Here is a 15,000-nt window from a genome sequence, read left to right as displayed (position 1 = left end):
GGAGAGTTGGGGAGGGACTTGCAGGGGCCGATGGACAGCTGCTGTTTCTTCCGTGTCGCCACAATCTTCTGAGCCACTGCAACACAAGAACACGAGGGACATTAGATCAGACACATCCATTAAATGACATTAATAACCAAAGGGGGAGAAGAAAGGATGCGAGAAAGAATGGGAAGACAGAAAGACAATGGAGGGGCAAACAAAAAAGACACCCAAATAAAGAAACAAAGGAATGAGAGAGAAAAGAAAAGAAAATCAGAGAGACAGATACGCAAGCAGAGGCAGGGGCAGGACGAGAGAGAGAGAGAGAGAGAGAGAGAGAGACAGATACGCAAGCAGAGTCAGGGGCAGGACGAGAGCTAGGGTTTGAATGGTATCGAATATGACCAGGCTCTTCCACAACTGCTGACTGAAGATAGGATAGGAGCATCCTTGTCTTCAAACATTACCCCAAGTTCCCAGAACAGATGCAACACCGATGATGAACATGGTTCCATCGTATCAGTTCAAACGAATGAAGCAACTCCCTTATTGAATGGCTTATATTCCTATCAACTGTAATGAATGAGACTGAAGGCATTATATTGAAATGCATCAAGACCCCGTTCTAATCTTGCATTCATCTGCAACCTTGCAAGGGCAAACATCATGTCACTATCCTCTAGCCCAGAAGAGGGCCCAATCATGGATAACTTAATCCAGTCCCATTAGGGCCTCATTCTTCTCCTCATATCACTCTTAGCTCAAGCCCACAGTCAGAGAGCATTCAAAGAAGATCTGTCAGTCACATGGTGCAACCACCAATCAATCTTTATAGAGGCTACTCGTCCAATCGGAGCAGAGCGACCTGAAACACTGTCGAGTCCAACCCGTTCATTCCATTGACAGATCCTGACAGAGTGCATTTGTAGCAGGTTTCAAATTCCAATAGCCTTACTCAATGCCAGCGCCATCGGATATTCATATGCATTATCTATTGATTGTGCTGAAAATATGATAATAGCACACGCACACACATAAACCCAGTACCTAAGACAGCAAACGTATTGATGATAAAAAGACATTAAATGGTAAATCCAGAGTGATAAGTTGGCTACTGTAAGGAGGCCCCATGAGGTCTTGGTATTACGACATTAAGAGCACATCAGCAGTAATATTAGAACACACCCAAAAACATGGTCACCCTCCTAAAACAGATAGAATAGAAAGCTTCTATTTCCATGTAGAGGCCACTACACTCAAGGGAAGAAAACTCCCCAAGAGAGGGGGTGCAGTTCAGCCATCCTGTTGTGGAAAAAGCTCCATTTCCCTTGAACTCTGCCTCCGCTATTGTTTGTGCTAGTCAGTTGTTCAGCAGTCTCTCTCACCACCTCCAGGGACTCCATGGCTGTTATCCCCCTCATTACCAGTGTAAACAGTCTCTTGGAAAGTTTGGTGTCGAGCTCTGGACAGGACAGGACAGGACAGGACAGGAGGGTGTTAATCCCACCCCATCTCACAAAGTCTATCACATGGCAATAAACAGGCTCGCTCTCATCTCCCTGGAAATGAAGCTATTCCTTTAATTGGACCTATTAAAAGCTCTGGGCCTTAATGATGATTCTGTCATAAACATTTACCTTCAGGAGAGAACACCAGCTCCAAGGGCAGCCCGGCTAACACACACACACACACACACACACACACACATACATACTTACAGTCTCCTATCTGATTCTTTCAGTCAGTCACACAGTCGTCTCACTCCTGCATACAAGCCTTCATTATATCGATGCTCTAATCCCAGTGTATAGTTCCACCCACAGTTAGCGGTGTTCAACGCTATGGCTAAAGCTGGAGGCTTCACTGAGCATGTTAACAGCTCTCCTAACCAGAACAGTAGTCTGACGGGTCCAGGGCTCACTTTCAAGGTCTTTAGAGTATCAGTCACAAAGGCAAGCGTGGCCCCTGGAGATATATATATATATTCATATATGCGTATACAGACATCCCCGGCTGTATTTTACTTTAAGTGTTAAGAACAGTTATGATAAGACTGTGTTAAATATTTAAACTGCACAGCTAATACAATTTAACTTAAACCATCAATCTTGGCTCCCTGGCTCTGAGAGGCAGCCATTTATTCTAATGGAAATGTCTCCCATTTGATCAGATTTATGACAGCTCCATTCAGCCACCCAAGGGGGAGGCGCACCAGTGGAACCTCACAGAGTCACCGGCACTCCATTTTAACACCATCTCCTGCTGTTTTCAACACCGCGCTCCTGGGCTCCTTCCTCTTTAGAACCAGAGGCCTCATGTTTCATCGATGCAGACCACTGGAGCATTGTCACCATCCTTTAACGTGGCAGAATGAAAATCAATACGTGCGCTGTTTCCCATGCGGGCGTCCAGTGCGCCCCGTGATTAAGGGTCCCAGCAGCGGTAATCCATTGGAAGACATGTTGGCCGTTTTGTGGCAAATCAGCGTTATTGGTATTGAGGCATCATTAGTTTTGGTTTGGCTGTAGCCTCTGGGGAACTGGTCTGAGATCAGATGAGCTTTTGGCTCTGAGCTGGTGATTAGGGTTGCTGTTGGGACCGCCACTGCACCAGAAACAGTCCAACGGGGGCACACCGCGTAGGAGCCCCAAAGGGTCCCACCTCTGGGGGGCATGAACAGGGACAGCAGGGCCAACACACACACACACACACACACACACACACACACACACACACACACACACACACACACAGGAGGATTAACCTTTGACCCCCAACCTCGGAGCAGATAGAATAAGGGGGAGCAGGAGGGAGTGTGGAGGGGATTAGGAAGAAGAACGAGACACAAGAGAGGACAACAGCTGAGAACTAAGAAAGGCAATGATGCTAGAAAGAATGAGGCTCTATGTGTGTGTGTGTGTGTGTGTGTGTGTGTGTGTGTGTGTGTGTGTGTGTGTGTGTGGTAAGGACCAACGTAGCAACCAGATATGGTGCAAGATGAATGCAATACTATGCATCATGTCTGCATTATGAACAGTTGTAAACTTGTAAAAAAAAACACCAAGCCATGGAGGGAAAGAAAGAGATGTGGACAGCTACAGAAAAAAAAAGAAAGAAAGAAAGAAAAAAGGAAAGCAAGACAGGAAGCAATGCTGGTCCAAATGAGTACACACATTCAGATATTTCATGCAGTGTGGGGGCGCATGATTACCACAGAGGGGACAGAATCTATAACACACTAACAAACAAATGATTTGATTAATATGATGTCGGCCAATCACACCAACCCTCTTAAACACTCCACAAACCAAGCCCACTTTGGGGTCAAAAAGTGTGAAATAACTAACTATTTATATGATACTACGTCAAAATGGATTATTCTCTTAGAACCTACCAGAGCATACAAGAACTACACAGCCAACATTCCAACTGTCTTTCAGGATACACAACATTGTGTGTGTGTGTGTGTGTGTGTGTGTGTGTGTGTGTGTTTAGTGTTCATGAGTGAGACAGACACTAAATGACTTCTTTCTGTGTGCTAAATGGATGCGAGAGTGACAGTGACAATAACGAGGCGGCCGGCTGGGCTGGCCATTGTGGACTCCAGCCGCGGCGAGGGCACCTCGGTGGGTGAGGAGCTGGACGTAGAGAGCACAGCTCGTTAGTGTTAGCCGCCGCTAACGAACAAACAGGCCAACCACAGACCCCCCCACCACCCCCCCACCCCGCGCTGCTACAGCCACTGATGGGAGGGGGTGGGGTAATTAGGATAATTAAATTAGAGAGCTGATGGACGCAGGCTGGGAAACTGTCAGGACAAGTCACCTCACTCTCTCACACACACACACACACACACACACACAGCCCTCTTCTCACTGAGATGGTTTGTGAAAATGTCCAGAAATGCGCGTGAGCACACACACTACTACAACAACAACAGCTAACTCACACAGCCTGCATGCATCACAGGGCAGGAGCTAATCTCTCACATTCACAACAAAAGTCTGCCCACCACTGTTTACCTCCAGCCATTAGCGAGCCATGTGACACAGACACACAGACACACACACACATACACACACATGCAGACATGCACACTCTCTCTCTCTTACACACACACACACACACACACACACACACACACACACACACACACACCCCCCCCCCCCCCCCCCCCACCGCTCGTGCTCCCCAGCCCAGCCCATGTCAGTTCTTGACCCTGACTAAATGAATGACTTCTCTTCATTTGTCCACTGGCCTTTCCTCAAACACTCCATTACGTAAACACAAATGCACATAACTAACACGCCAATTATTTTTAATGGTAAATGTTCTCCTGCTCCCTCCATGACTCTTAGACTCCAATAAAAACCCACTGGCTTCATCTGATTTAGGCCTCTACAAGACATTAGATTATTGCACACTCAACCACTACCAATTATCATTTATAAAAGAGGGAATTCAAGAAACTTGTAGACAATACTTTATTATGCTGCGGATATATTCCAGCACACAATAGACTTTTATGCCACTTAGACGTATGCTCTTAGGGGACAAAGTCATACATTGTGTGGCTTGGCAGATCTTAGAAGCCATCAGGAACACATGTAGAAACATGAAAGATAAAAATCAATATTCACAATGAGTTTTTAAATCATCTCCTCTTTTATAAATGGAAGTTAAGCGCACAAAGCCCTGCGTGTCAGCTCGCGGTTTCATCATGTAACAATTCAACCAGATCACATTTAAATCAAAGCTTTTTTGACAATTTTTTTTCTTTGTAATATCAGTGTGCATATGCATTTAGGTAAGCATGAGTGTGTAACTGTGTGTGTGTGTGTCATGGGCGGAGAAGAAGAAGAAGACTGTTATATACTGAAGAGGGATCATCATCAGCCTTTTATCTGCATCCCACAACAATGAACATGAACATTAATAGACTGATGTCATTCACTCCAGCCCAGCCTCTACAGGAGGGTCCTCTGGCCAAAAGGCGATGAGACTGCAGCCTGAGTCTAATTATGTCAGGCCATGCTGCATGCTGCCTGGGCATGACTGAGGACGCTATAGTCTACGGGACCAAATTAAGGTCAGAGGAATTATAATTACAGTCAGTGCAATGCTTAGATGCAAGAACAAGCTTAAGTCAGTGGAGTGTGATTGTGTACTAACAACACACACACACACACACACACACACACACACACACACACACACACACTACTGTGCACACACGTAAACATACAAACACACCTCTAGGCAGAGAAAAGCGCTACAGACACACTACAACTGCCGAAAATATTAAAATGATCCTTTTAGCAGCCATCAATGAATCCCTTGGTTGTGGATAATTAAAATGCGTTATTAATTGAGGACAATGATGTGAAAAATGCGAAGAGACAGCGTCGGTAATAATGTGGAATGGACCCTTACCCTACGCTCATCTCCAGAAGCTGATGGGGCTTGGACAAGACCCCGCTTTCTCTCTCTCTCTGCCATCAACACTCACGCACACACACACACACACACACACACACACACACACACACACACACACACACACACACACACACACACACACACACACACACACACACACGCACACACACGCACACAGCACTAAATAGCCACGTGCACTTGGCCTCAACAGGCAATATAATAACTAACAGCATAATCGGCCAGTATTTAGTGCGCAACTCTCCCTCCTGGGCCAAGAAAAGCCATGCACACGTGTTGGGCAGACATTTGGGCACCTTTCAAGATGCTAGGCTAAATCGGCCACATACACGCACTCGGTTTCATTCATTGAATGTCATACAAAACTATGCAGCCTACCTACATATTTGCAACATCTCAGCAAACATAAACACACACACACACACACACACACACACACACACAGCCTGCAGGGTATGACAACCCACAGAGGGGCAAGAAATGGATCGGGTTCCAGCTGATTTCCCTTGAGGAAGAGATCTCTGAGGCATCCTATGCCTGTCACTGTCATGTCTGCTCTACCGCCACCTCTTAGCGTACACACACACACACACACACACACACACACACACACACAATCACACACAAACTATTTAATAATAGTCTTGACTAATATGCTGTAAATATGTGCATGATCCATGTGTGATTATCCCCTGCGGCACTGAAGTCATGCTACAGAGGATAACTATTGTTGTCTGTCCTTCTATTAAGACTACTTTTCAAGAGGGGGTTCTTTCTTTTAGAACCAACATTCAGAATTTGGATAAACGGTCTTTTCTTCATGGATACTACCCAGCATGCACGGGAGGTAACCGCGGCGACGGACTGGGTAGAAACTGTGTGGAAATTGAAGGCACTGCTTTCAGTGCAGATCACTTTGGGGCAGACCGATTGGCCAGCACTCAAGGGACGTGGAATCACTAAGTGCTCTTTATTCTCGGTGCTATACTGCTCCCTAGTGGTCAGTCACTGTCATTCAGCTATATCCGGGTTTAACCCCGTCACCAGCCTGATTATCCATGACTAATAATTCAGATAGTTTTGCATTCCTTGAGCAGAAGATTTTCATTCAGGCTTTTGGGTTTTTTTTATGAATGAGTGAGTCTTCATGAAAAGTTGAGAATGTTGAGAAACGGAACAAAAGTGAACTTTCTAGAGTAGGGAACAGGAGGGTTCCAAACCTCAGAGTTAAGACACAGGTCTTAATTAACAGCACCCTGACACTCGTATATTTCCCCGTCTGCCTAACACACCCCACAGCTGTCATGGTCACGCAGACTTCAAACAAGGCCGTGGGGGATTTATGCCCTTGGTGCTCTCCCAGATGAATGTGATTAAATGCTTTTCCACACTGAAACTCCTGACATTGAGTGATGGCAGTATGACAGGGGGAAAAAATCCACTGCACTAGTAGAATGAGATGTTAGATCTAAAAAAGAAGGTGACCGTGTGTGTGTGTGTGTGTACATACATGTAATGTGGGTAAGTCTGACTGTATAAAGGAGAGATAACGATAGAGAGAGAGAGAGAGAGAGAGAGAAAGAGAGAGAGAATAAGAGAGTGTGTCTGTTCACATAAGTTAACTATGTTTGTGTATGTTCTATATACCACAATGTTACTATCTTTGACTCTTTTATTGATTTTTTGCATTATTATTATTTATTTGTATTAATTGTGATACATTTTATGTAAACATGCTTTGGCAACGTTGTATTGTATGCAGTCATGCCAATAAAGCCTTTGAATTGAAATTTAATTGATTGAGAGAGAGAGCGAGAGGAGAAAGAGAGAGAAAGAGAGAGAAAAAGAGAGAGTGTCTGTTCACATAAGTAGACTATGTTTGTGTATGTGCATGTTCTGAGAGAGAGAGAGAGAGAGAGAGAGAGAGAGAGAGAGAGAGAAAGAGAGAGTGTCTGTTCACATAAGTAGACTATGTTTGTGTATGTGCATGTTCTGAGAGAGAGAGAGAGAGAGAGAGAGAGGAGAAAGAGAGAGAAAGAGAGAGTGTCTGTTCACATAAGTAGACTATGTTTGTGTATGTGCATGTTCTGAGAGAGAGAGAGAGAGAGAGAGAGAGAGGAGAAAGAGAGAGAAAGAGAGAGTGTCTGTTCACATAAGTAGACTATGTTTGTGTATGTGCATGTTCTGAGAGAGAGAGAGAGAGAGAGAGAGAGAGAGAGAGAGAGAAAGAGAAAGAAAGAGAAAGAGAGAGTGTCTGTTCACATAAGTAGACTATGTTTGTGTATGTGCATGTTCTGATGCCTGCACAGTAAAAGTGAGTGTTGTTATGCCAAGCTGGAGAAGAGAGGAGTAAATCTCTGCGTAGGCTACAGGTTATCAGAGACCCAAGTCTGAATAGCTCCTCAGAGAGCAACTAAATGAGATGGGCCATTTAGCCAGTAATTATCCCATGATTAGAGTCAATGACTTCTTTTACCCACAAAGTCACCTTGCTGTGAAGAGCCTGTGCCCTCTGTAGGGCTGGAGTCCATCAACACGGCTCTACTCTAATGCAGCGGAGTGGAGAAGGCTACAGTCCATAGCAACACAAACACAAACAGTGGAGAAGGCTACAGTCCATAGCAACACAAACACAAACAGTGGAGAAGGCTACAGTCCATAGCAACAGAAACACAAACAGTGGAGAAGGCTACAGTCCATAGCAACAGAAACACAAACAGTGGAGAAGGCTACAGTCCATAGCAACACAAACACAAACAGTGGAGAAGGCTACAGTCCATAGCAACACAAACACAAACAGTGGAGAAGGCTACAGTCCATAGCAACACAAACAGTGGAGAAGGCTACAGGCCATAGCAACACAAACACAAACAGTGGAGAAGGCTACAGTCCATAGCAACACAAACACAAACAGTGGAGAAGGCTACAGTCCATAGCAACAGAAACACAAACAGTGGAGAAGGCTACAGTCCATAGCAACAGAAACACAAACAGTGGAGAAGGCTACAGTCCATAGCAACACAAACACAAACAGTGGAGAAGGCTACAGTCCATAGCAACAGAAACACAAACAGTGGAGAAGGCTACAGTCCATAGCAACAGAAACACAAACAGTGGAGAAGGCTACAGTCCATAGCAACAGAAACACAAACAGTGGAGAAGGCTACAGTCCATAGCAACAGAAACACAAAACACTGCTATGGCTGATGGTCATTCAAAAATCTGCACAGACTGAAACCAGAAAAGGTCCTATATCAAAATCCATTTTGGGAACTTTTCTTCAAAATTCTCTCAAATAGTCTCTCACTGTCATTCAAACATGTCAGGCAAGGCCTGTACATTATGAATGCCATGCCTACCAGAGGTAATCTATTGTTTATCACTCTGGAGTCCAAAGCCTGTCAGACACTGAGGTAGTCGGACAGACCTTGATATTGATATTGACTAAAAACATTGAAGCAAAAGTGCCATATATGGTTATATTCCAGAAAAACTCAGCAAAAATGAGAGTTGAAGGAATGTAGAAAATATTTGTTTTATTTAAATCCAATGTAAAGACTTACAATCAGAGGTGCTCAGACTTAATAAAAACAAAAACACATTTTAAAGATTTCTGGCCAAAACTTCTGACCTACTATAATCTACACATAGGTGATTTCAGCATTCAGAACTTGTATGCGGTTTCAATACTTAATATTAGTAACTTCGGCGTAACTTTTTCTTCTCCAAAACCAGTGCAATGAATATGTCCCTACACAATGAATATTGATGAGATGGGTGTAAAATTTAGATTTTGCCTCCAGTTTCGGTCTGGCAAATTGTATATGCCAGGTTTGTGGGGAACTGCAAGGATCCTTGGAGCCAATCACAAACTGGCTATTGGCTACCTGGCTATGACCTGGCGCGCCATTGGCGGATTTAAACTAACCATGACTACGTAACAAAAGTCACGGCAAACAGAGTTTGAAAACATTCGACATGGAGGCCTCCGAAGCACAGCAAAACTTCGATACTGCTCTCGCGGCTGTCTTGGATGATTTCAAAGGCAAGTTTTCTTTGAAAACAGAACAGAAACTTGCCCTGGAACAATTCATAGAGAAAAAAGATGTGTTTGCTTTATTACCGACCGGCTTTGGTAAAAAGTACGTCACCTGTATCGTTGGTCTGATTGGTTAAAGGAGTGTCCAATTACGTGACTGAAGTGGACCGCCATTGCGTAGTTCGCCAGACTAACTGAGCAAATGAAATGCAGTGAAGGGGGCGGGGAATTCCCAGACAATGTAAACACACCTGTGATTGCCCCGCCCCATTGTCACTGTTTATGACCCATCTGTCAAAGACAGCAGCCAATCAGTAATGGCCCTGGAATATCATTGTGGCTCTCTGTCCCCCACAAGCATAGTTTGAAAGTCCAGAAGATGATACAAATATGGCCTCTTCATCTCTCTTCCTCTTCCTCAACTACTCAATAGAGTACAGAAATGATCAGTCCTCAACAGGATGCCAGCATGTGCAAGATCTTAGCTTTTAATCTCTTTACTCATTTCTTTAGTTTGGAACTTTATATATTTGAGGAGTAGAAGATTCAAGGTTTCTAGGGGTTTTAAGGTCTCTAGGATAAATACTCGCTCGGCTCTAAACTGACAACCAAAAGACCACAATATTCCCCATCGGAGCCCGCGACCACTCAGGGTTAGTGAATATCATTTGGGGTGTAAGGGCTTGTAAACTTTAGTACCAACCTGTAGGTCACTGCTGAGGTTGGTGGGCCATTAGGGTTGGATGTATAGATTTTTATGTCAGTGTTCAAGGTGGAATAACTGGAATGAAGTCTGATTATTCTGCTCTTTAGGTCATTCTCACGCAGAGTTAGTCATTGTGTTTAGCGTTGTAAGCTGTCCAGTGATCACCACTAACATGTCTCAGTCCCACTAAAGCTATGCTCGTGATTCATTTACTTTCCATCTCCTCTCTTCCCCCTTTCTTCTGTTCCAACGTGTGTGTGGCAGCCACAGCTGACTGTTGGCTTTTCTGACAAACTGCACCAATTCAGCTGAGTTCATCAGAGACAATGTGCTCCACGCCACAGCACTGGACTGCAGCCTGGACAGGTCACACTCCAGGAGAGACCACTAGAACCTGCTCAGAGACCACTAAAACCTGCTCAGAGACCACTAGAACCTGCTCAGAGACCACTAGAACCTGCTCAGAGGTGTCCCACTCCAGAAGAGACCACTAGAACCTGCTCAGAGACCACTAGAACCTGCTCAGAGACCACTAGAACCTGCTCAGAGACCACTAGAACCTGCTCAGAGGTGTCCCACTCCAGAAGAGACCACTAGAACCTGCTCAGAGACCACTAGAACCTGCTCAGAGACCACTAGAACCTGCTCAGAGGTGTCACACTCCAGAAGAGACCACTAGAACCTGCTCAGAGGTGTCACACTCCAGAAGAGACCACTAGAACCTGCTCAGAGGTGTCACACTCCAGAAGAGACCACTAGAACCTGCTCAGAGGTGTCACCCTCCAGAAGAGACCACTAAAACCTGCTCAGAGGTGTCACCCTCCAGAAGAGACCACTAAAACCTGCTCAGAGACCACTAGAACCTGCTCAGAGGTGTCACCCTCCAGAAGAGACCACTAGAACCTGCTCAGAGACCACTAGAACCTGCTCAGAGGTGTCACCCTCCAGAAGAGACCACTAGAACCTGCTCAGAGACCACTAGAACCTGCTCAGAGACCACTAGAACCTGCTCAGAGACCACTAGAACCTGCTCAGAGACCACTAGAACCTGCTCAGAGGTGTCACCCTCCAGAAGAAACCACTAGAACCTGCTCAGAGGTGTTGAAATGAAGGTTCTCCCTGCCTCAGGGTGGAATCAGCTTAGTCAAGTTATAAAAACGGTAGCAAATAACCAGTCTGTGATGTATTTAAATCATGACCTTTGCCTTTTGATGACTCTGTTGTGCCGTAGTTCTCAGCTTAATAAGATGCATGCTGGGACACCTGTATGATTGATTGACTTCAGTAAAGAACGTGTTTTTGGAAGCAAATGGCTGACTGTCTACTGCGTGTTTATTTAGAGAAATACACCACACAGTCGTTCAAAGCATGAGCGCCAATATAAGAAGACCTAGAGATATTATCCAACACCCTGTATGTAGTCAGTACGAGTCCCCTCAGCCTCTTACCGTCCTGGAAGACGCGCTCCACGTTCAGGCCGTAGGTAGCACAGGTCTCATAGTAGGTGCATCGCTTCAGGTCGTTGGAGAGCTTCCGTGCACGCGTGTCTTCTATCACACGAGGGTTGGCCGAGCTGATGGCATCTGAAGACAGAGGGACAACATGACTGGCTGTTTTAAACTACAGCAACACAGACAGACAGGATCCACATGTACAATGGATGACATGCCGTCATGGCCAAGGACATCCCACAGATACACACTTTTCTGATAGTGCTCACATGTGTTCACTTGTAATGAAGAAATGCATTCTACCCCCTGAGCCCACTGGGTTTATTTATTGAGATGGTCAGTAAAGTTTTTATCATTTAGAAGGACGATACAAATACACAATAAATGTCTTTAACTATTGAGCGCTAATCAGACTTGTTGTAATTGTGTATATGCCTATTTATGTCATATGTCACTGTGATATAACTGTGAATAATTATGAATTACTAGTGAATAATACTGTTGAGGCTGAAAGCACATGTCGGGAGATGATGCAATAACTATTCGCTACCAGCAGGTGGCAGTAAACCCTCAGAATCTAAACTACTATTGATGATGAGAGAAGAGAAAGACGAAAGTGAGACGGTGAAACAGCGTCCTTGCGTGTCAGAGAGATGGAGAAAGAGGGGGAGAAGTAGACAGAGAGGTAGAATAAAAAAAGAAAGGAACGGAGAGAAGGATGGGTAGAGATGGGGGTTGGGATCTGAGCACTAATGATGCAAGAGATGCTGAAGCGGGAGGTGTAGTACTCAAAGCAAGTTCAAAGGGAGATCTCTGACAGCTCTTCTGAGCAGCACGTCTGAATGCTCTGCCGTGGGGCCTCACCTTGGTGTGGTGTGTGTGTGTGTGTGTGTGTGTGTGTGACGTGTGTGTGTGTGTGTGTGTGTGTGTGTGTGACGTGTGGTGTGGCGCTCACCTTGGGTGCCCACCAGAACCAGGGGAACCTCAGAGGTGGTTCGGTAGTTTGCCATGCGGCTGTAGTAGTGGTACACCGTCTGGAAGCTGATCTCATCCTCCAGGCTGAAGACAAAGATGACTGCGTCCACCCACACAGCAAACTGAAGAGAGAGAGAGAGAGAGAGAGAGAGAGAGAGAGAGAGAGAGAGAGAGAGAGAGAGAGAGAGAGAGAGAAAAATGGTGACAAAGGAAAAATCAGTTTCCCAATGGATCCAACCTAATACACACAACCCATTTCTCTGTAAAAGAGTCAATGACTAATGATTTCTGAAGGAGTGTAATACCAACCTGCGCCTCAGGGGGGCCTCCTTCATCTCTGATGAGGAGTAAGTAGCTTTGGCCGTCCACCACTATCTCCTTCTTAAAGCGGCCACCTGGGACAAACAAGCACATAGCATAAGCTGATAGAGCCATGTACCACACACACACACACACACACACACACACACACACACACACACACACACACACACACACACACACACACACACACACACACACTACAGCTACTCTAGAGAGATGAATGAATGAGCAACTGATTGGCATGGAGAGAGAATTCCTTTGATAGAAGAGGATGATTTGTGTATGAGAGTGTGTATGCTTTATATGAGTGGGTATGGCAGCAGTCCAGTCCTGAACGGCCAATGATCACACACACGAAAATGAGAACAAAATGTTGCCACACAGGTCACTGCACAGTGGAGTGTGTGTGTGTGTGTGTGTGTGTGTGTGTGTGTGTGTGTGGCCTACAGCACACCACCTAAGGGCTAACACCGTCCGCCCATCGCCCCTAGAGAGAGAGAGCCATGCGTCCCATCGCCCCTACAGAGGGAAAGGGAGAGCAGCAGACCATTCTAGTGTCACGGCCAGCTCCTGACTTTCTCCGAGTCATGTATGGGGGGGGGGGGGGGGGGGGGGGAGAGGGCATCAGAGGGTAAAGCCCATCTCAGTGAAGCATCTTTAAGAGGATTGGCACTGCAGAGGGCAGAGCCAGGCTGCCTGTCACCGAGTGAGAGGGTCTTAGCCCTGATCATCACTAACTGCTGCTGCTTAATCAGCTTGAGCACGGAGCTGGAGCCCACAGAGACGAGAGAGAGAGAGAGAGAGAGAGAGGAGGAGGACACAAACATACAGAATGCATGAAGAAAACCATATGTAGTCGTAGGAAGAGAGAAAGAAAGGAGAGAGAAGGAGGGATGGAAGGAGGGAGAGATGGAGCGAGGGAGAGAAAGTAAGGAGACTCCCCCCCCTCGCACTCTTTGCTTTCACTTTCTGTCATGACTGTCTGGTGGATGATCCTGAGCCCTGAGCTGGGTGGCCTTACTGACCCCAGACCAGATAACAGCGCACATACTCCAGGAGCTTCCCTGACCAAGTGAACCCTAATGGTGCCAGTGCTACTGACCCCCGACCAGATAACAGTGCACATACTCCAGGAGCTTCCCTGACCAAGTGAACCCTAATGGTGCCAGTGCTACTGACCCCCGACCAGATGACAGCGCACATACTCCAGGAGCTTCCCTGATTGTCCACCCTAATGGTGCCAGTGCTACTGACCCCCGACCAGATAACAGAGCACATACTCCAGGAGCTTCACTGACCAAGTGAACCCTAATGGTGCCAGTGCTACTGACCCCAGACCAGATGACAGCGCACATACTCCAGAAGCTTCCATGATCGTCCACCCTAATGGTGCCAGTGCTACTGACCCCAAACCAGATGACAGCGCACATACTCCAGGAGCTTCCCTGATTGTCCACCCTAATGGTGCCAGTGCTACTGACCCCCGACCAGATAACAGAGCACATACTCCAGGAGCTTCACTGACCAAGTGAACCCTAATGGTGCCAGTGCTACTGACCCCCGACCAGATAACAGCGCACATACTCCAGAAGCTTCCATGATCGTCCACCCTAATGGTGCCAGTGCTACTGACCCCAGACCAGATAACAGCGCACATACTCCAGGAGCTTCCCTGATCGTCCACCCTAATGGTGCCAGTGCTACTGACCCCCGACCAGATGACAGCGCACATACTCCAGGAGCTTGCCTGACTGTCCACCCTAATGGTGCCAGTGCTACTGACCCCCGACCAGATGACAGCGCACATACTCCAGGAGCTTGCCTGACCAAGTGAACCCTAATGGTGCCAGTGCTACTGACCCCAGACCGGATGACAGCGCACATACTCCAGGAGATTTACTGACCAAGTGAACCCTAATGGTGCCAGTGCTACTGACCCCCGACCAGATGACAGCGCACATACTCCAGGAGCTTGCCTGACCAAGTGAACCCTAATGGTGCCAGTGCTACTGACCCCAGACCGGATGACAGCGCACATACTCCAGGAGTGTCCCTGACCAAGTGAA

At 46.3% G+C, this 15,000-nt stretch overlaps 1 protein-coding gene across 1 annotated transcript in view; it reads right to left on the bottom strand.

Annotated features, from left to right (window-relative positions):
- LOC308361590 (arf-GAP with GTPase, ANK repeat and PH domain-containing protein 1) overlaps positions 1-15,000 on the bottom strand; it is a 117,875-nt gene that overhangs the window by 27,163 nt on the left and 75,712 nt on the right. The window contains exons 4-7 of the mRNA XM_080833986.1: positions 12,920-13,005; positions 12,591-12,732; positions 11,633-11,767; positions 1-76 (exon numbers count right to left, since the gene is read on the bottom strand). The exon at positions 1-76 is cut by the window's left edge and continues 52 nt beyond it. Of these exons, the coding sequence (XP_080690112.1) occupies positions 1-76; positions 11,633-11,767; positions 12,591-12,732; positions 12,920-13,005 (439 nt within the window). The remainder of the gene's footprint in view (positions 77-11,632; positions 11,768-12,590; positions 12,733-12,919; positions 13,006-15,000) is intronic.

This window comes from Sprattus sprattus, assembly GCF_963457725.1.
Source record: "Sprattus sprattus genome assembly, chromosome: 3".
NCBI classification, from domain to species: domain Eukaryota; kingdom Metazoa; phylum Chordata; class Actinopteri; order Clupeiformes; family Clupeidae; genus Sprattus; species Sprattus sprattus.
This window is presented reverse-complemented; position numbering and strand designations above follow the sequence as displayed.